General features: G+C 36.9%; 1 protein-coding gene and 1 long non-coding RNA gene across 2 annotated transcripts in view; one reads left to right on the plus strand and one right to left on the minus strand.

Annotated features, from left to right (window-relative positions):
* Window positions 1-3048: 3048 nt before the first annotated feature.
* LOC100370074 (ubiquitin conjugation factor E4 B) overlaps window positions 3049-23599 on the plus strand; it is a 55068-nt gene continuing 34517 nt past the window's right edge. The window contains exons 1-8 of the mRNA XM_002737305.3: window positions 3049-3187; window positions 15897-16122; window positions 16566-16650; window positions 18421-18511; window positions 18987-19131; window positions 19565-19721; window positions 20881-21031; window positions 21254-21354. Of these exons, the coding sequence (XP_002737351.1) occupies window positions 3164-3187; window positions 15897-16122; window positions 16566-16650; window positions 18421-18511; window positions 18987-19131; window positions 19565-19721; window positions 20881-21031; window positions 21254-21354 (980 nt within the window). The 5' untranslated portion in view covers window positions 3049-3163. The remainder of the gene's footprint in view (window positions 3188-15896; window positions 16123-16565; window positions 16651-18420; window positions 18512-18986; window positions 19132-19564; window positions 19722-20880; window positions 21032-21253; window positions 21355-23599) is intronic.
* Window positions 10762-11563, minus strand: LOC146734074 (uncharacterized). Its single transcript, XR_014931710.1, has 2 exons — window positions 11402-11563; window positions 10762-11074 (listed from the first exon to the last, which is right to left on the minus strand). It is a non-coding gene; the product is annotated as an uncharacterized LOC146734074 (long non-coding RNA).

Genomic DNA, 23599 nt, shown 5'->3' on the forward strand with positions numbered 1-23599 from the left:
CGGCAAATGTTTTATGTCGTTATATACTACTGAAAAGTGAATATACAGGTCAAGTGTCGACCGACAGTTGTAAATATTGTACGTATAAAACCCATTTCCACTGATCACAGTTTAATTTTCATTATGTGTGTTTTCCCCGTTTTGTTTCGTTTTTTTTTTATTACAATAAACCAAAATGTGCCAATGACTCTTTAAATCTCGAAGGGCCTTTTTAAACTGTTTGTCCACTTGTTGGTGTGCATTGCTAATTACGGTGATAACGCCTTCTGCTGATCACAGTCCCTTGAGGGACTGTGTGCTGATTGAGTTCGATTTTCTCGTTCAGGATTCTTTATTGATATTTCTGGATATGTGCCAGTCACCCAATATACATATGCTGTACATCTCGTGGGAACCTGTCTCATTATCAACCTTGGCACAGTTCCTGCCAAGTCACCAAATGTGGAATTGCTATTTACTTTCAGCTGCTGAATAGCTGCCATGATACAAACAAATGGATCATCAGTTATAAACATAAAACGTGGGTTGCAACAAATGTTGGTTAATATCTTACAGTTTGGTAAGAAACAATACTTTTATCATCATGGAATGTTAGTTCGTGAACTTTTGTGTTCACAAAAAACATATATTTAGCCACTTTCACAAATATTCTATCATAAATGAAACCAGCTATATTAGGTTGTACAGGCTTGGTCGCCATCTTGGACGCCATCTTGGATTTGAAGGTCACCTCAATAACTGTTTTCGAGCACACCAACAAATTATGGTATCTCATACCATAGAGGTGCAAATAAACACAGTGAACTTAGTTTGTAGGCCGGGTAAAATCGGAGTGCCTAGTATGTGGGATCATCCCTTCGCTTATTAGCCAGTGTGTTCGCTGTTTGGAACAAGTTGTAACAGCAAAAAACACACACCATTCAAAGACTGCAAAAACAACTTTCCAATACATTGAGAATTACGCCCTGCACTTTGTATGGAATACTCTGAGCAAATTTTGAGAAAAAATAAAATAATTCGTCGACGACTTGTCTGATCCACAGTCAGCTGGCGCACACGTGATAATAAAATAAATATTTACTATATGGGGGCCGCCATCTTGAATGCAGCATAAAACTAAATAAGAGACAAGTTGTGAAACGCGTTTTTCAGATTCCTACAAATCAGGACAAAAATACCAATCTTTTACAAAAATGCGACCCGTTGGAGTTATATTAAGTCAACCGACAACAAAATTCGGCCGAATTTTCGGCCGGCGTTTTTGTGTGGAAAAATCCCTTGCATACGAACACCTAATTACACGAAGAACATGAACACTTTCCTGGGGTATTTGAAACCAAAATTGTCATCTGACTGTAAGGCCGTCGCTGATTGGCTGCTGAGCTGGAATGACAATTTTTGGTTTCAAATACCCCAGGAAAATGTTCTATATTCTTCGTGTAATTATGATTGATAGCCAATTCGGCACACTCTTATTAAGTAAGTTCGCATTGACTCTGACGCGAGGGCGAGAATTATGTTGACGCACATACACTCTACCAGATATCAAATGATTATTTTAACAAAAGAAGACTATAGAATGAAACACGTCAGCTGGAGAAATTTTGCCCGTACTTCTGCGTCAACTCTCAGACTAATAATTGTATTACTAGTCCATAGTCCCTCTATCATAGATAGGGACTGTGACGAGTCTGAGGTCAACTATAGACTTGAAACAAAAGGTGTTTATTGGATGTAACCACCGTCCCTCAATAGGGTGATGTGACCACAGTCACTTGATACCCATAACAAGATTTTTATTAACAATCGGAGGTCCGTACCTCCTCCACTACACATAACAGTCTATTTTTATGTGTAGTTGAGGAGGTACGGACCTCCGATTGTTAATAAAAGACTTGTTATGGGTAACAAGTGACTGTGGATGTAACTCCATGCGACAACAATTGTTATGCATGTGTCGGAATATGGGAAATATCACAAAGTCATTGTCTCAGTGAAAACAAGTTCGATTTTTTTTAATTTCCACTTTATCATAACTTTGAAGGTGCCTTTCGCGTCACCCAAACTGCGTTGACACGTTGAAAGAGCTGTGCAAATTGTTTACATTCATTTGATCTCAGACAACTAATAAACAGACTGGCAACGCTATTGTTTACAGGTGTCAATCGGCCTTATCTCTGACGAACGTGCGTCTCGGCTACGCTGGTGGCTCACGCTAAATGCCGAATTTTGCCGAATGGTGATTACACATCGGGAATCCTCGGTCTCGCGTGCATTTCAGTCATTCTCTGTATTCAGTTCAGCTCAGATCATCCATAAATAAGAGAGTTTTACGTCGAGTTGTCGAATAATATATTTTTTAGTCAAAATTGACCATATTTTAGGAATGTAATAATTGTTTGTTCTTGAATTAGTGTATAATTGAGAAAAAGGAACGACTTTTACCGGAATACGGCAATTTTTTTTCCGATAGTTACTCGATTTTTCTAGGATAGTTGTCTGAGATTTGATGAGAAAGAGTAATCACTCATAGCCGCTTTACCTCATTTCAGGGGTGCATCTAAAGGTAAGATTTCTTATGCATTGTACAAAATCTTAGGCCCTGTTGATGCTTAATCAAAAGATGACACACAATTTTAGTTACATGATTACACGCAGTGGGAACTTAGATGTAGTTGCATTCCTATTTTGACGCAAGGTGCTGTTTGATGAAAGTATGAATGTTTTATGGAAATTTATTTAAAAAAAATAATTCGATGTGATGAAATCACACTCTGAAAACATAAAAAATGGGGGCGCGGACCTATTTGTTAATATACGGATAATAACAAATGGACGATAGTTCGAGTTTTCATGAGAAAATGCTTTTGCCTTAAAGTAATCGCAAAATGAGCGAAAAAAATGAGTCGAAGATATCACATTTTGTGTTTTTAGCTTATTCTTGGAGTGATGTTTCATATATTTACGAAGTGGGCTGCGACTTTAATAATACCTTATTGCTTATAGCGCCACCATGCGATACATCTGGAACAGGGAATCGAAGTATTCAAAACAAGATGGCCACCGTAGAACTGTAAGTCGGAAAAGCCGCTGGCAGAAACTAGGCGATTTCAACCAATCCAACTGATATATCTATCTAGCGTGCATCATTGGAGTAAAAACAATGAGTGAACTAACTCCAGACGAGGTGAGTGATTCAAAAGATGTAAAACGGACGAATAATCGCGATTTTTCACGTGTCGCGCAAGTCATTGTTGTTGTGTTCTGAATGTTCGCTGTTCGGTCGCATTGCCCGGCTTTTATATCCAGTAATCATACAGAATTCGGCTTCATCACGTTATTTAAAGGTGGTCGTTCTTTGATGATACTTATTATGCTGTCGGTGACGGAATATAAAAAGCAGAATTGCAGATTGAAAAACAAAACAAAACAAAACATTCTTGGTTTTGTTTTGTTGTTTACAGTAAATTATCGTTTGGTATTTCGTGACCTGCTGCTTTATGAATAAATTATGATGCGTTACGTAACTGTTTTTTTTCCGCTGTGAAACTGTGAATAGAAATCTGTATTGAATCTATAATCACTTTTTTTCTATTTGTCAGATTATTTGATGTTATTGCTAGAACGCCTGTAATATTATTACTTAGGCTTTAGGAATATAATCTGTTGTTTTGAGCGTAGGAATTTTATTTAGAACTGCCATCTCAGTAACAAACATTAAAAAAATAGACACAAACAAGTGTACAAAATGACAAAATATATTAAATTACTTATACTTACCATGGAAGGTACTAACGGAAGGAGCCACGACGCCTATCAAGTGGCCACTTAAGCCTCTTAACTGGTTTATTTCCTTTTGTTTCAACCCAAATTAATCCTGATAAGGACATTGTCTAGCTCATCTTTGATGTCGATGATAGTTTGCGATTGTTTACACAAGTAACGAGTTAGCGGAGTATGATATAACCTCGCCGATTTTTAATGTGACCATAAAATATATGCGCATTATGAAACTCCGGTCATCACACATGCGCACTTGGTTTGTTTAGATGTGAAGGGTCAAAATACGTATTTCACAACCGGAAATTCAACAGATGAACGTTTGACATATTTCACATGTTTTAATTATTAGCAACTGTAACTATAACAAGATTTTGAGTGCATACAACAACAATTCCTAAGGACTCCTAAAAAAATATTATCACAGAAAAAGTGTCTAGGCATGCTCTTCTTTCGATACTATCTTTTCTGTTGGTGTTCGTCGATGTCTGGTGGTCAAAAATGTTGACAGTTTCGGGCGCCAAACCCACGCACTGACAATGGTACCATTGAATAATGCAATCGTCACAAGCAATCATTGATTAAGTCTCATTACCATTACAAATACAAAATTCACGATATTTCATCAGTTCTTCTTTAATCAATGTTATATGTGACAATTTTCCATGAGAGTTCACCAAGATCTCCGGAAACAACAGCATTCAAACTAGACGCCATTTTCAATATTGTACATGCGAGGTTCGACTATCCCTTCTGAACATGCTCTGAATATTGCTGAATGTTCGAGATTAGCATAACCCATTGTACGAAGGTGCTAAAAGCTAACAAGAATGTTTGTGAACAAACATTGACAAACGATCATGGGGTAAAGCTAAAACAATAGCGTCGTGGCTCCTTCCGTTAGTACCTTCCACGTACTGACTATATAATCACCATCATCATATCTTGCATAAGTGAAAACAGTTATAAAGGAAATATGTCTACTTCATGTAATTGCTGCCTGCCTGTATTCTTAGCCAGTTTGTAGAGGTAGAAAAAAAGCTCTCTTAAGTTATTGGCAGACCAAACCAGAAACTATTGGAAGACAAATAATGTTTGTGTCATTCTCTAAGACAGACCGGAAACGGAAATGAGACAAAAACAAAAGATTTTTCAAGTTAGCGTGGGGGAAATAACGTTGCTAAGTATTATCGTCAGGGAAAGCTATTGTTTAAGCTAGTCTGTGATTGGTTGCTGGCAATGTTTGGGGGATTTTGACCAGTTTGTGACGTAGGCTTGACTTAGAGAATCGCTGCAGAAAGGGAAATTATTAAGGTAGCGAGAAGGGAAATTTTCACTTTTTTTTTGATTTTTCAAAATTTGATAAAACGGTTACTTTAGAACTTGATACATCATCCCTGGTTTACAAAAGATCGAAATTGCGAAATAACGTTGCTCAAATTAGTGTTTTAAAACACTAGCAGAAAAGACTACAACTGCCGTTTCGTGGATATTTGAATAGTGTTTATCTTTGGAAGGAATTAAATGATAACATCTTATCTGTATACTCTGTTGTTGACGATTCTGATATAACGGGTGATAAGCTTTCAGTTGCAAACAATGCGTGTTTATCTAACGTCCATTGTCAGCATTATTGTCAGTCAGGGTTCTCCCCACGCTGGACGGCGGTGGACGGTGGACTTCGTCGGAGAAACATGGTCATACGGTACTCATTTCGCCCAACCTTCCGCTTTTACATCGACCGCTTATCGCTTAATTTCCGACCACGCGGTCTTGTCCGACCGGAAACCGACCGCATTTTAATCGCGTTTTTTTTTTCGCTCGCTCGCTCATTGAAAACATTGACCGCTCGCCCAAACACTGAAAACTGGCACATGGGTGGTCGAAATGGTGGTTTTGATTGTAAAGTGTGAACATACAACTAGTATTAACTATTATTACATTCTGAACGACACTTTAAATCTAATAGTTGTATTACACTTGTATCGTGAAAGCAACTGAACTGGGACCTCTTGTTACGTGTTTTTGGTGCTTGTTCTAGATGTAATATTTTTTTTAATTTTAATGAGACAGTTACGTGAAAAAAGCCTAGGTAACTCCTTTTGACAGAGCAGAGAAACGAGGAAATGTTAGTGATTAATTCCAAAAATAACGATACCGAATCCACATCGGTCCTCGTCTGGTAAAATTTGACATTCAATTTTTAAAATTAAGTCACGATCATTGAATGAGCTCGGTTTATACCGTATACGTACCGCAAAAGTGTTCCCACAAAAAATATTTTCGACTAAAAACGGCCACATGCCCTGAAAAAATCGAACAGAGCTTGACATGTATGAATAATTTATTGGGCTTAAAAGAAAAACGTGTCAAATTTAGTTATAGCCATAACTATTTGGTGGCCAGTCGATGAACAATTCGAAACTCAGGATTCACATGGAAGTCCTTCAAGGCTGAAAATCATCGACCCTACTCTGGTTTACTTTATTTCACAACTTACAGAGAAAACTGATTCGCGTGAACTCTAATGTATCTTAGCCTAGTATTTTCTTTTTGAACTAAGGTCAAATTCCATCAGTTTGTCAAAATATATGTTTTTCAGCGAATAATTTTGAAGCCTGTCACAGCACAAAAAACTATGTGAATCGACGCCGGCGATTGGATTGTACGACGACCCTTCAATTAGCGTCAAATATGCTTTCTTACAACATCATTGATTGGCTGAGAGTCACCTGATCGGAGCACGACCTGGGTCACAGAACCATATTTGTCCGTATTATCAACAGGACTTTGCAAAATAACCACACCCACATTTTCAATCTTTTTTAGCGCAGAAGTTGCCAACAAATGTAAAAAAAAATCGTGAATTTCATGGATTCGAATAAAATAAAGCAAGCGATTGATAAGGATGATTATTAATATTTTCCCCGATGCTCTTCGAATTTTTATTTTTTTTATTTCAAGGTAAGAAATGGCTAGTTGAAGTTGCATCGTCTTCAATGCGGTTGTTTCACCGCGAACAACTCTAGCTCTGTTTTGGGCATGGTTTAGTTTTGCGATGTAAAATAAAATATATATTAAAATAATAATACAAGATTAATTATTTGGGGTTTCAGCCCACAAATTACGGACATGATCTCCATGAATTACGGTCAATGTTTGTCTTCTCTCGGCTGATTGTCACGGTGTTGATCGACGCCCTTCCTAAACTCAGTATGGAGAAACCAACGGGAATCGACATTCCAAACAAACAATCGAAATTATCAACGAAAGACGAGATTTTTCTAGATATTTACAAACATACTGTCATGACAAACATATGTAAAATTAACAAATACACAAAGAGGTGTAATATTAGGTTTTATTTTAGGCTTAGAAATATTTTCTTTCACTCAGTCCATGCATGTAACTGCCATTTAGCTTTACGGTCCTTCAGCATCGGGGGAAAACAACAATAATTATACAAAACACATTGCGAAGACTCAACAATCAGGAAAGAAACCCCAGACAACCATGTCGTACTTGTGTTGAAATACATTTTGTATTTCACGTCAGAATATTGTTTAAAATAAAATATTCAGTCCAAGCCAAATCGAGGTCAAAGGGTCAGGTTGCGTGCATATAATTATACAGTAAAACCTGTCAAAACCGACCATGACAGGGACTGGGATCTATGGTCGGTTTTCAGAGGGAGTCGGTTTATTCAGGGTGGGCATAACTTCGATTGAAACAACAATTACATGTGCTGTAAACACGGGACAAATGAAAGACACCGAAGTTTGCCTCCGGTGATTATACATGTATTTACATTTATTGTATTGTTTCAATAAAATAATTTACCAAACAAGACAAGAATATTATGGTATGTACATGAAATCAATAAACATTAAAATAACTGTTGGAACAGACCGGGTAAGTATCGCGTATCGTAACTGAAGGCGTCCATTTTGAATGACATCACAACGTAAGTTCACGTGAGCTACATGTAATTATTATAATTTATGCAGACAGTTGATTTTGCTGTTAAGTCAATGAATCAAATTACGATGTAAAAAAATCATCAAGTTTTCACCGCTTTAAAGAACATCTTTTTTCAACGATTTTGTTCGTTCGAATTATGAAATTTTGGATATCTGTCAAGTAGCTGGAGTCTTTGTTTATTGCGAAGTTTTGTAATCTTGTCAACATGTCTAGCACATCGCCATGCGTCAAGTCACGGTCATCGTGGGGGTCAATAATTTGACTGTCGTTGTCATCGTTGTCTGTAGATTCATGGTTTTCTTTGTCTGCAATAAAATTCTCAACAATCTGTTGCTCCCACTCGCCGTCATACATTGCTTCAGTCGGTATACGTTCATCAAAGTGGAGGTATTCTACAACGCTACACTGTGTTTGCGGCTCTGCAACATGCTAAATAAGGTTTCCGAATTCTTTGTCATCGTCTGCTTCTTCGTCATCATAAATTTCAATCTTGAAGCCCCCTTTACGGAAACATTCGAAAGCACAAAATTGTCGATCAGAATCGTTATGGAAAGAAGAAAACTCAATGTTTTGATCGTTGAAGAAGTGATAATGCAGTGTGCTTCACCGCAATTGAAGTTGATGACCCCGATCATTTGTTTATATCCGGGGTCATTACACTGTCCAGACATCACGCGATGCGATGGCGTGTGGTGTGAAAAACTTAATCAGTTGCTATTGTTTTACACGGGACGTTACTTGTAGTGTGAGATTTGATATTGTTTCTGTGACGTTCACGGTAAATTCAACACAATGCACACTTTTTAGGTCGGGCAGACCGGATTACTAGACAGCGGACGTGGTGCAACTGGTCGGATGGTCGATGTATTCAGTGTGAATATTGGACTTGGGGCCGATCAATGCGGTCGGTGTTCGGAGTAGACAGTGGTCGGATTTCACAGGTTGTTTTAACATAGGCGTCTATGGAGAAATTTCGGGACTACATAAATCGGTCGGTTCTGACAGTAGGTCGGTTTATCCAGGGGTCGGTTTTGACAGGTTTTACTGTATATAGTTAAAACAAAAAGTATTTGAACTTTTGTCAGCTGTTCAACATCTATAAAAAACAGAAAGACAATTATAAGACAATGTGAACCTCGGAAATTATTCTGTTAGTCCGAATTTTAAATGCACGCGAGCGAGCAGGTGGGCGGTGATATTTCGGGGTTTGCGCGGTCGAAAATAAAGCGGAAATTGCCCGGTCGAATTCAACAAGCGGTCGCAAAAGCGAGAGAAAAAGGTGATTGGAAAGCGGAAGCGGGCGGGAGGTTGTGCGAAAGGAGTACAGTACTGTAACTTTGCACAACTTTCTTTTAAATCGTTTTATTTTCCAAGTCAATATTCTATTTTACTAATACATTTTTTTCTAACGCAATGGCGAAGAAAAGAAAGAAAGCGTTGACAGACGAGGCAAAGAAAAATCTGCCACTCAGTGTCGCACTCTGACACAGCAATTGTTTTTCAAACATCGGCCATTTTGTTTCACCATGAAAACCGTTTTATTAGATGTCTTATCAGAGACACTTGAAGGATTAGCTTGTTTGTAAACTGTCAGCGTGTACAGTGGGACAGTAATGTTTGTCAGAGGATTATCCCTCGTTGTTCGTTTGCATAACAATGGAAAACCCGAACGTTCCTGGAGTACGGACTCAAATGCCAGCAGTTTTCTTCATTTTTCACGCTCGAGCTTGAAATTATTCATTATCTGACACTCTTTATGAGTTCTATGATATCAGTGATTAATATGTTTGGCCATTTTTAGTGTATATTTATAATAATGCAGCAAATCTACAGTGTTTTATTAACCAAAACTGTTTTTCGCGTTTTTCTCGAGTTGAAGTTTTGATCGAGTACGACTCATTGGGACCGCCGCCAAATCAAGTGCGTTCGGACTAGGACATTCAAACTCGCAGTTATCGTTCAAAAGATAATGATGGTGCGAAATATGTCTGGGTTTTTAAAGAAAATGCTTTGTCACAGAATAATAGTCTGTCAAGTATGAAATAATTTGGGGACAAAAAAACAAACCTGCATAGAAATCGGAATAATAGGTCTTTTGATTATCGGAGACGCATTTCAATGAACTTGATTACGAACAATGCATGACATAAATTTCACCAGGAAATTCCGCAGTGTGCTCTCGCAATCGCGGACTTAGTCATTTTTACAAGGTTCGCCATGTTCGATGTCACGTGATAATTATGTAAACAATGTCTGTCCAGTTTGTGCGAACTTGCACCTCTATACTTAGTCTTTTGATATATATAACCTAAATTACTGTTCTGAACGAGACAACAGACAGAGAATGTTTTATTTAAAAACGTCACAAAACCTTCATCTGAAAAAGAATTGTGTGATCTTGTTTGAATTCATTCGTGTTTGTGTGAATGATGTTGATAATATTGCAGGATCATGAGGTAGCCGCCCTGTTTAAGTAAATTGTAACAAATCATTTGTGTTTTCTAGAGATAAGGGTTAGGCAACTACAGAATTTCTGTTGTATGTATTCCTTCGCATTTTGTAAATAAACAAAGAAAGACCGGAACAGGAAGTCTGTAGAAGACAAAAAAAATTTTCGTTACCGTGGGGAAAGCTGGTCAGCATGGGGGAAAACAGAGATGTTAGTCCGAAAATTCATTGTCTATTCTTGTTTGTGATTGTTCCAGGCAACGTTTGGGGGATCGTGACGTAGCTCCGTCTTTGAGAATACATTCTAACACATTGTTTATTCAGAATATTCTGGTGCTGGTAGTCACGTAAATTGGGTCAAAACCATACATTTTAAAAACTGTTGTAAAATAAATTGTAACAGCTTTTTTATGGATATGTATCTCGTAATAGTACAAACAGTATCAGTGTTCTCCCCAGTAAAATGTATCAGAGTGGCGGCTAATTTGCATATAATTTACATATCATTAGCATTTGTCTGAAGATAAAGAAAACAATAATGACAGGCTTGCATGGATGAAAATGTGTCTTTATTTTTTAACAAATTTATGTAGAAGATTAAATGAATCTGCTGCTGTGTGATTTCTATGTAATGTTGATTTTTCGGACTTTCATGGAAGCCCAGTGATCTGCAGCTTTTGAGAACGCCGTGATTTTCTTTGCTTCCCACTTCTATTAAATGACATGGCCTTCTTGTGCATCTCCGAGTGTGCGTGTTTATCGATAGCATATTTCGTAATATTTATACATGGCATAGAATTCCATACCAAAGAACTATTTCTGGATGTTTTTAAGTTGAATTTTCCACATATGTGACACAGCATTCCTAAAAGATAAGAAATAGGAGCGAATCAATACTTGTATTTAAAAAATATCGTCACGATCAACACGAAAATAAACAAATTGCCGCCATTTTGAAAAGTCGCTAAACTTAAAAATTGCCACGATAAACTTTACCCAACTATTTCAAAACACAATACTAGTATTAGTTACTTTGATAAATCGTAGCCAACAATTTTTGAACTTCCAGAAAGAAGGTCGTTTCCAAAAAAATTTTTCGACGATCGGCAAAAAATGAAGCCATACAAAAATTTACTAAACTAGGTCACAACTCGCTTCCAAGTAAAACGCTACAAATAAATACTTTTTTTACCTTTGCCATCGGATGTTTCTCTCAGCCACGTATATTTTGTTGTCCATTGTGCATCAAATCTAGAGTTTATTTTTTTGCACTTTTCGTTGTAACATCATCTTGGACACGTTTAGTACCACTGCCGACAGGGGTACCGGTGACCGCGTTGCTGGTGGGTTTATCGCTCGCAACCAGGGGCCCAGCAGGGCGTTCTACGCGGAACCACAACGTAATATTTCTGCTGTTTGACATCGTTGCTTCTTCCAGCCAAATATGCTACTGAGAAAATACTCGCTATTACCCCAATTAAATAGGGCGAAAGTGTTTATTGTCGAAGTACGAAGCTGTATTAGTCCATTGTCTTTGCGTAAGCACTGACATGTTTCCATTCACACCTGATTTGGCTCACAGTACCGGACGCTGATGACGCTGACTAACAGATTCGCACGTGTATTAACAAGCTAAAAGAAAGAGTAACAGGAAATGCCACAGAGTAGCGGGCAATGTCTCAGAGTAGCGGCATAAATAATGGAGTAGCGGCCCCGCTACGCTAAAACGCTTTGGGGAGAACACTGAGTATGGATATTTCAAACATATTATTCTGAGCTACATGTATATGAAGATGTCCACTTTTGACTAAAGGTGGTGTGCAATCTGCTGTTGAGCCTCTTTCACACATTGTTACCACCTCACAAATACATACTAGCTAGTATATTCTAAATAATCTTTAAACTGATTACTACGACCAATAAATTCACAGAAGCAAGTGAAAACAAAAAATTGATACATTAATACGGTCACAGGGCATCAGAATTGGTAGGTAATAGCATCCATGGTAATAGCCACTGCGGAACACAGGTCATGGTGATCCTTTTGTTCTATCAAGATAATCCAATTAAGTGTTTTAATTATGCAAAGGGAAAAGGTAGAGCACACATGCTGATTTCTGTTATGTGTTTTAGTTTTTTTATCCCTCTAGATTCTATGGGTCTCTCTTATTATCTTGTCCATTGACTCACAGTCCCTCTATAGAGGGAATGTGATTGACTGAAGATTTTTGTAGGGTTTCATTTATTTTGCGAAAACTTCCAATATGCCCCTGAAACTAATCAAAGTGCTGTATCCTTGGTGTGTGTGTATTTTTATCCGAATAAAAGAGCATAATTTATTGACTATCACAACATGGCTGTTCATAAAATGTCAGCTGGAGTAAAATCTATGTCAGCTGCCTTGTTGATTTGCGTCAGTAGGAACCATGTGTTCATATTTAAATTCCTGAACTCCTGTTGCTATAAATGTCAGTATTTAAACATGGATCAATGTACATTATTATTTCTGCAGTATGCACACCGTCTATTCTCTAAGTGAAGCCTACATCACAAACTGGTCAAAATCCCCCAAACATTGCCAGCAACCAATCACAGACTAGCTTAAACAATAGCTTTCCCTGACTATAATACTTAGCAACGTTATTTCCCCTAAGCTAACTTGAAAAATTATTTGTTTTTGTCTCATTTCCGTTTCCTGTCTGTCTTAGAGAATATGCATTACTGTGAAATACTTTATTTTCGCTTGGAATTAATTTTCGCTATTTTCGCTGAAGGAATGATTCAGTGAAAATAAAATCCAGCGAGTCTGCCGAAGGCTTATAGATTGGGTTCTGTCCGTCCGTGCGTCCGTCCGTCCGTGCGTCCGTCTTTTACCTCTTATAACTTTGATATGCTCTGTCCAATTTTTTTCCAAGTTGGTGCAAATGTAATTCTCAGTGCCATACATATGCACGCCAAGTATTTTTTTGATTCGCCAAAGTTTCATTGTGTTTTTCTGTGATTTTCAACATTTTACTAGTACAAATGCCGAAATTTGCCGAAAAAATCCGAGTTTTAACGACATCTCGCAAGAGAACTGGCATACCGTATTGCGCATGCGCCAGTCTAACCGCTGAGGAAATCGCCGTCGATTTCGTCTGAGGATATTGTATTCCGGGACTGTATCTTTCTTTGCACAAGGCTTACATAGATTAAATTCTATCTCAAAGGTAAGAAACTGTGCTTATGGTATTTATTATGAACTTTGATTTATCCTTTTGTGTCCTGACTGTAGTTAGAAACTAGCGATCGCACAGTGTCACACTTTGCCAGAAAAACAGTCCTGCTATTAGTTCAAGAACTGGTTATGAAACGTGTAAATCGAAAGTTTATCTCGTCATTTAGGAGGCTTGGGAATAACGTTTGGCATATAAAATACTGGAATAATAAAAACGTTTAAGTTTAGAACACGCTGATCGTGATTCTGTTATGTACGATTGCTATTTCCGGTGTTCATTGGCAACTGCTAGCAGATTGAAACTTGGTTTCGTGACGACAATTAGACTAGAATTATCGAGAAAACACAAGTCAAGTTCGGCCAACCGAAAGCAATGATGAAATTGAAAAGTACTGTAATTAAATATCAATGAATCTATCATCGCTGTTAAATTACCTTTGAAGTAAATATGATAACCGCGTGCGTTACTGCAATCGTGACCGGGACCTCTATGCTCCATGCGGCGTTGAAGTTTATCGGTAAATCGAACCTCTGTCAACAGAGACACATTTTCCCAATCAGCTATTTATTTCGGTACTGAAGTCAGGGTGGCAATTTCAATGTTTAGCTCCCATAATTTATCTCCATTATGAGCAGGAAAATAAATTACGGACCTCGATTGAGATGGATTTAACGGCGGCCATGTTTTTAAGGGATATGTGAAACAATATTAGGGAAGGGGTCAAATTCACGTAATCCTCAATTTTAATGATGTTGACTTAATAGTCATAATTTTTTTTTTCAAAACTTCGGATATTATTTTATATATTTTAATACATGGTATATGGTAATATATGGTAATTAGTATGCAAATTAATATGCAAATTAGCAGCCAATCTGAGACAATGCAATCCAGTTCAAAGGAAATTTGATTACATGATCACTACCTCTGCTGATTAGTTTTTTATGCACTTCTATCTGCTTTTATATTAAATGTATTTTTTTGTATTTTTCTCAATAGTTTTTTTTTATTTCTTTTGATATATTAATTTGACAACTTTATAGAGTGGAAACAGACTGTCGAATTAGTTCATCCTAGACTTTGATAGAACATGTTTAAAATAGTACAGTGTGAACTGCAATTTCTTTCTGGCTGGTATAAATTTATTAAGTAATATTTTTTCGTACTAAAAAGACTCAAATATCTTTTTTAATTAAATCTAACAGCCAATGGGAGCACATTTGCTACAACCTCTGCTTACTTTGGGCTAAATGTTTTTTTTTTTTTTGCTTTTTTTTCAGGTGCATAGCCAGATTTTTTTTTCTCAGAAAGCAAAGCCACTGGAACTGCATGTATTACAAAAACATACCGGTACTATTCACTGCGTGTCCTCTGTTTTTTACTTTGAGAAGTTCTGTCAACCAAAGCATAAATATGTGTTTCTCTGTACATAAAATTTCACACGATTTGTTAATATTAATGTATGATAATAAAAACTTGATAATATTTTTCTGGATTTTTGCACTTTATTTGTATCATTGTCGTATGAGAAGTAATCTTGTTCTTTTTAGAGATATTGAAACTAATCCAGGGCCACAAACTAGTTTATCCAAACAGACACAACACTGACATATTTGCAGATCTGATTTGTATACTTCCTTGTCATTTTACCTGTTGTACTGGTTTGGTGCTATCTGGTTTCCTTGCTGAGAATAATGCTGACCTGGATGGAGAGTGCTATAAACTTGAAAATGCCATAGAAATCACCTTTGCCAATTTATGTCCATGCAACTTTAGAATGACAACTAGCGAAGGCAGTGTCATTCATGACTTGTTCCCTATATTTTACATTCAACTTGTCAAAATTCAGTGAAAATAAATTCCATACAAAACACCCAAAATGTCTTTTCAGCGAAAATGAATTGCAGCTAAAATAAAGTATTTTAAAGTAAACTTCATTTTCTGTACCAGATTGTTTTCATACTTTAGATGCCTGGGCTTGTTAACTGTAATTATATTTGTTCATTTCAATTTCATGGTTATATCTCTGAATCCCGAGTGTAACGCTTATATTTTTTACATTTAACAACAGATCAATATTTGTTTTTTTTTAACCTTACCAATAACACAGGTGGACTAATTTTATCGGTATGCCCTTATGTTAATGACAGATGCCATATTTATCAATACTGTAGAATACTTTATTTTAGCTGGAATTTATTTTCGCTGAAAATACTTTTTGTGTGTATTGTACAGAATTTATTTTCAATGATTATTGACTAGTTGAATGTAAAATTTAGGGAAAAAGCTATATTCGGTGGATTTTATTTTCACTGAATCATTTTTCTCAGCGAAAATTAATTCGAAGCGAAAATAAAGTATTTTACAGTATTCTAAAGTACCATATTTATCACATTTACATGAAACTGTAGGCATGTAATACAACTCATATCACTTAATAAATAATTGATGCTTCTATTACTGTTTTAGATTCGTCGCCGTAGACTGGCACGTTTGGGTGGTGGCAGTAGTAGTAGTAGTAATAGCTCATCTTCCACCCCTACGTCATCAAAATCTGTACAGGAAACTTCACAGTCTCAATCACCACCTGTAGCACAGTCACCGAGCAGTTCACCGCTGATGCCATCCGGTGCCAGCAATGTAGTAAGAAGACTACCAGACACACCTCCTATGGAGGGTGATCAGGCCATGTCAGGTCAGTTTAATAAAACCCTTTCAGAAGCGTACAAGATGTATGTACTGTAAAATATTTTATTTTAGCTGGAATTAATTTTCGCTGAAAAGACTTTTCGAGTGTTTTGTATGGGATTTTTTTTTCACTGATTTTTGACAGGTTGAAAGTAAAATATAGGAAAAAGGTATATTCGCTGGATTTTATTTTCACTGAACCATTCCTTTAGCGAAAATTACAGTAGGTGTTTTTTATGGTCAAAATCAGTTCCATTTTATTGATTCAATATACAACAAATGTGATTTGGGGTATATATGTGCTTTTAGCAAATAAAGTATTGAAACTTTTACTAGCCCTGATAAAACTTTGTGCTTCTTGGCCTTTGGGAAAAAATCTCTATGAATTTTGAATAGTAATATCATATACTCGTAAAAGCATAATTGTAACCAGTATACTGTTTGTATTAGATTCAGTGACACAAGAGGCACAGTCTATGGATACTGACAATTTCACTCAATCCATGGATATGGACTTAGAATCATGTGAAAAAAGGTAAATATCCTTACCATGATACTATATAATACTATGATATCCACACTCTTACCACCACCATCATCATCCTCTCTATTAGTCCCCGTTCGGACGAAGTCCGAAAACGGGGACTTATAATTCGGTCTCCGTCCGTCCGTGCGTCCGTCCGGAGTCATATCTCAGAGTCCCTTGGACCGATTCCATTCATTCTTTGCATGTGCCTAGTACTTTATGTGGGACATATGCACATGCAGTGGTTTAGCGATTCGATTCAAAATGGCCGACTGGCAGCCATCTTGTTTTTTGAAAATGTTGTATTTTGGACATGCTTTGTCAGTTTTCATTCAAACTTGGTACATAGATTATACATGTTAGGATACATGTCCATGATGATTTATTTCACAATTGGATCAAAGATGGCTGACTGGCAGCCATCTTGTTTTTTGAAAATGTCGTATTTTGGACATGCTTTGTCAGTTTTCATTCAAATTTACTACATAGATCATACATGTTAGGATACATGTCCCCGACCATCCATGAGTTCCTGAGTCTGTCCGTCCGTCCGTGTGTTCGTCTGTCCCTGCGTCAGTCTATCCAACGTCATATTTCAGAATCCTGTGGACCGATTCCGTTCATTCTTTGCATGTGCCTAGTACCTTATGTGGGACATATGCACATGCAGTGGTTTAGCGATTCGATTTAAAATGGCCGACTGGCAGCCATCTTGTTTTTGGAAAATGTTGTATTTTGGACATGCTTTGTCAGTTGTCATTCAAACTTGGTACATAGATTATACATGTTAGGATACATGTCCATGATGGATCAAAGATGGTCGACTGGCAGGCATCTTGTTTTTGTTTTTTTATGCGGTATCTTGGACGTGCTCTGTCAGTTTTCATTCAAATTTGGCACATACATGTACTTTATACATGTTAGGATGCATATCCATGACAATTTGTTTCAAAATCTGGTCAAGGATGGCCGATTGACAGCCATCTGACTTTTTGGCCTTACTACTATATTTCCACAATTTATGTACCATTTTCATTCGTATTTGGCACATACATCATACATATCAGTGTGTTTCATAATCAGATCAAAGATGGCTGAATAACGGCTGTTTTTATTTTGGCCATATTACTATGACACGAAACACGTGTTTTGATGTAAATAAACAATCTGTTGTATACGCCACTTGGAACTCAAGTTTCAAGGACACGCTCGCGACAACCCCTCCGCTTTAATATGACGAGCACAAAGAGAACTTAACGGGGACTGTGTCATTTTCAATGACTTGTTTTGTAACTAACTTCTTGCACAGAATAGCATGATTGCACCATGTCAAACCAGAGTAAGCAAATGTTCAAATCCTACCTCAGGCTGAACATCAAAAAGGTCGACCCCTACCCTGTGTGAGTGTGCCACAGACTCAATGGGAAGGCCGAGATTCATTTACTAACGAATGTGACTTTGGGGGAACCTTAGTTAAGGTCTGCAGGTGCCTGTGTTCGACCGAGCCTGGTTGACGCCAGGATAGCGCATTAATTTGCAATTTGATAAGGAGATGGCCGCACAGCCCTGTCATGTAGTGCCAAACATGAATATGACTTCTGTGGTAAAAATGCACTATGTGTCAGCACTAGCACTTGCAATTTGCACATACATACAGGAGAGACAACAAGTAGCTCTGGTTTTCAGGTATGTACATCATTGTCTATGGGGAGTGTAATCTGAGAATTGTATTCTCAAGTAGCTGAACTTCGATCTGTTGTATACGTTTTATTGTTACAGTACCTTATCTCAGATGGATGTGGATTCTGGGATAGAAACGCAGGAAATGGAAGACGTTGAAAGAAAAGAACGCAAAGTCCTGTCACAAAAGGTAAACTCCTACTGAATATTAAATTACTTTAATAGCGTAATTTCATGAACATGTCAAGTTGTCAAACACAATATCCACAAAAACTACAGTGTCCACACATACAATATTAACACCACTATTTGACCTTCATAGAAAAGATTGACACATGTCGGCAAATATCAAATGCTCATTATGTATTCATAAATATTGAAGACGAAAGTAGGAAATATTAAAAATTTACTTTATTTGAAGCAAATATTAAATTATTTATTTTTCCGTGAAAATTCTTTTTGGGTGTTTTGTATGGAATTTATTTTCACTGATTTTTGACGAGTTGAATGTTAAATATAGGAAAAAAGGTATATTCCCTGGATTTTATTTTCACTGAATCATTCCTTTAGCGAAAATTAATTTCAAGCGAAAATAAAGTATTTTATAGTTTTTGACTGAAAATCAAGTTCTAAATTTAACATATGTAATATTGTATCTTTGTCAGGAATCCAGTGTAACTGGTGAGGTTACAGAAGACCAGTTAGTAACCACAGTCTGTCGTATATTCCGTACCTCATGGAAAGAAAAAGGAAGAGATCTAATATTTCTACCACAACTATCTCAAGAATTCCAACAGGATCCTCAACAAGGTAATCCTAGATATGAAAAAGATAAACCATGTTCTGTAAAACCATTTATTTTTACTACCAGTAGCATTTAATTTCAATATTTTGATGTTTTGAACAATTTCATTGGGTTTTAAGTTCACGAACCTTGCAAAGAAACAATGAGCTCTATTGTTAATTAACCTGTTTACATGGATTTGATTCAGTGAATTTAACTTATCAACAAATTTACATTTACAGTTGTGACAATCTACTTGTTACACATTTGACTAACAACCAGTCAAAGCGTGTGTAACAAAATGTAAAATTATTTATTTTTTGTAGCAAGGTGCTCTGTGATTGGCTGACTACATTTATGACATATTTTGGTATAGCGCCCTCACACATCCTAATGATTCAACATTACTGCTATATTGACTTCCATATTAAAACTCTTGTATGAATGTTTTCTCAACAGTTTACATTGATTTAAAAGATTTAATAAATCAGATTCTGATTGAAGTGTTAACCAATCACTGTAGGGGTGAAAATAGACTCCCTAGCTTAACAGCGGATGGTTTACAACCAAGATTATCAACGTCTAACAATAAAGGGTATTCACCGTCTCCACCTAGGTAAGCACTACAATACTGTGGAATACTTTATTTTCGTTGGAATTAATTTTCGCTGAAAAAGCTTTTTGGGTGTTTTGTATGGAATTTATTTTCACTGATTTTTGATGAGTTGAATGTGAAATATAGGAACAAAAGTATATTTGCTGGATTTTATTTTCACAGAATTATCCCTTCAGCGAAAATAAATTCCAAGCGAAAATAAAGTATTCTACAGTATACATTCACTCCAAAATGTCTGGTAATTGCAGTCAAAAACTATGGCTGCACTACACGTTAAAAATAGTATCCTGTATTTTCGTCAGCTTAAGATGTAACTATTGTTGGCATCTTATTGTGGTTCTGCAGTAATGCAGTGTGCCAAAGTCACATCCAATCGTCTTGCGTGTGATGCTAGGAAACTAAATTTATAAACTAAAATGTTTTAGTTATTAACAGAAAAAAATCAGCTCAGCTCAGCCGATTTTTTTCTAGAAAGTCATGAAGCAAAGAGCAAACATTTGTTGTTATAAAATGTCTTAGAAAAAAATTAACTAGTTTTTTCGGCTTCTAAATTACAGTGGCCCCTCGCTAAGTCGCGGGTGTTGGGATCCAAGCAAAAACCGTGACTTATTGAGGGCCGCGACTTACCGAGGGACGTCGTGAAAGAGGGAGGTCGTGCATTGAAAAACATATAAAAAGCACATATAAACCCTCGGTTTAGTTAATTGATGTATCATCACATGTGTCAGGCAGTATTCGAATAAAATCATGATTATGTTTGCTGTAAACATTGCGTTGATTATTTTGTTTGTGTCTGATATTATGTGGGCCGCTTGCTGTTGCTTGCGACTTCTACGGTAACAGCTTCCAAAATAAACCAGTTTCATCGCAATTATAAACATGTTCGTCAAAATAACCACCTTCATAGATAATTTCTCACAGTTTTTCGGGAAAAGTTCTGACAGCGTCAAAACAACAATAGAAATTTTGGGAGCCATCCAAGTACCCGCGACTTAGCCGAATCGCGACTTACCGAGGCGCGACTTAGCGAGGGGCCACCGTATTTATGTTGAAGTAAATCAAGAATATAGAATTGTATAAAGATTTCTGTGAGTGTGAGTGATCCCAATAAAATGTATGACAAAAACCATGACATTATATTATATTATATTGTTTCCAGTTTTAGTCTTTCTGTACCAAGTCCATCATCAACTGCTGGTGACTCTGGAAGTGAACGGTTCAATATTGAAGACTGCAAAGAAACTGAAATGTTGAATTATTTAATGGAATGTTTTGATAGAGTTAGCATGGAGGAAAGAAATACACCAAAGGTCTATACACGATTTTATTCATCTTGACATTTGGAATCTGACACTGGTGACATTTCCTGTCTCATCTTGAGAGACTCTCTGTAAAAATAGATGTGCATGTACAGTGTAGTTTAAAAGCCTCATCATTATATTTTGTTTTGAATTTCTAACCAACCATAGTGATGATATTGTGAATGCAGTTAAATACTTTCTTTACTATTATTTTCTTTCTCTTCATTGAAGAAATCCAGCCAGCCTCCTTTGAGCAGTGTTTTAAATGATATTCGTACACAGTGTGCATGCCATGCAGCATTGGTATTACAGGGTGCTTTCACTCAACCTAGGTGAGTTTATTTTGTTCATACTGAATGATTTTACTGTATGCTGGCACCACCTCACCTCCTCAGAACCTGTCTCACTTCTTATATACATAATAAAAAAAAATGATGACATCAATTGTACTTAAACGCAGAATGATGACATCACTTGTACTAGAACACATAATGATGTGACATCACTTGCACTGAAACACATGATGACATCACTTGTACTAGAACACATAATGATGACATCACTTGCACTGAAACACATAATGATGACATCACTTGCACTGAAACACATAATGATGACATCACTTGTACTAGAACACTTGATGATGAAATCACTTGTACTAGAACACTTAATGATGACATCTATTGTATTAGAACATTTAATGATGACAGCACTTGTATTAGAACACTTAATGATGACATCACTTGTACTAGAACACTTAATGATGACATCACTTGTACTAGAACACTTAAAGTGCCTGTGCAATGCCCACCCACACGCTTCCCATTTTAGATCTGTGCCCCACTGAAGTGGGCAATTATTGATTTTTTTGCTGAAAATGATTACTCGTATCCAAGTAAATTTGAGATATTTCCCGTGCTGTAGCCACGCCCACCTATCCTGAAACGGTCGACTGTTTCCGGATTTCCGACTCTCGCCGAAAGTGCGCCACCAAATGCAAAAATATGAGAGGAAGCCATACCCCTGGGCCGTACTTTTATATCACTCTGTCATTCAACGTACAACTGTACTTTTAAACGATATACATATTTTAATCGGCGTTTCTTTTGTCTATTTTATTTTATTTTTGAGAGAGCGAATTTTCAGAAGTTGTTTTCACAACAAACTTTTATGATGGTTAAACGTTGTGTTGTGGGCAATTGCAGTAATGCGTATAGTCCTAGTGTAAGTATTTACACGTTTCCAATCGATCCAAAGGTGCGAAATCGGTGGACGAAAGCCGTGAAAATAACGAGAAAGGGTTGGGGTGGACTTCCTCGTAACAGCATCATATGCAGTGTCCACTTCACCTCAGATTCTTTTTTTTTTTTTGAAAAACTGTCCTTGTCCATGACAAAACAACTAGGTTTTAACGAGAAACGCCGACAATACAAAACGTTTTCGAAAAAATAGATTCCGGACCAGCCCATAATCACTGAGACTGATTTCAGAAGGAAGAGAGACGTCGAGTATGTGTTTCAAATGATTTGATTTTTTTGCGATCCTGATTATCGCTTTATAGAGACCACCCGTGTTATGTAAAAATGTAGCAGTAATTTTGATAATGACACGAAAACGAAGCGTCGGACAAACAGGAAATTACGCAGCCCTCAGGCTGTTTTCATTTTCGCAGCCTAAAAGTGTCTGAATTGTTTGGTTATTGGTGTTGAATGTCGAATTCACACCTTTGTTGCCTTTACTTGCAGCTTGATCGGCGTAATAATTTACGGAATAAGAATCCGGGCTTGAGCTGTCAATGTATTTTTTTAATATGATGTCATAATCATGAAAATCACGCTAAATCCACTCTGAATTTGTCTGTATGTGAGTCTCTCTCAATAATTTTTGTTATCCAATTAAACGCCGCCATTCACGCACTTGTCCCCCTCATGACCCGACGCATTCACCCATTACAACGCGGCAGTCATTTATTTAGTAACTGTGTTTTGTCGTTTTCTAATTATTTCTCTATTTTATAAATCAATAGTGTCTAGTAACCTGCTAAATAACAAGACTATTCAGCCGTCAAATTCGATTTTGTCCAATGCCGGAGTCCAGCGACAGTGTACAAACGTGCTCCGGTGACGGTGACGACCACGGTGACTAGCGACACCAGACCGGACATATTTTGCATCTGACTCAACAAACTGAGTCCCCATGCAACAAACTTGATACTATGTGTTCATTATGGTCCATTCTTCCTCGACGAACAAGTACATACGTGGCAATTTAGTCAAAGACGAGAAAACAGCACAAGAAATTTGCCTTATTTACACGTATCGGCAATGCAAGCTGCCCAGCGACTTCCCCTTCTGATGTCACAAGGGGAATTTCTGTATGCAAATGAGAAGCTAATGAGGAGCCTCGTTTTAAAATACACAAAAAACACATGTTAAAAAAACACATGTTTTCACTTAAAAAAATTATTTATGCTTAGAAACATAAAAATTAATAATATTTATGTATCAATGGATAATTTTAGGCGTGAAAATGGCAGCCATTTCACAGGCACTTTAATGATGACATCACTTGTACAAG

The sequence above is a fragment of the Saccoglossus kowalevskii genome, chromosome 15 (genome assembly GCF_978046115.1).
Source record: "Saccoglossus kowalevskii chromosome 15, keSacKowa6.1, whole genome shotgun sequence".
Taxonomy (NCBI): Eukaryota; Metazoa; Hemichordata; class Enteropneusta; family Harrimaniidae; genus Saccoglossus; species Saccoglossus kowalevskii.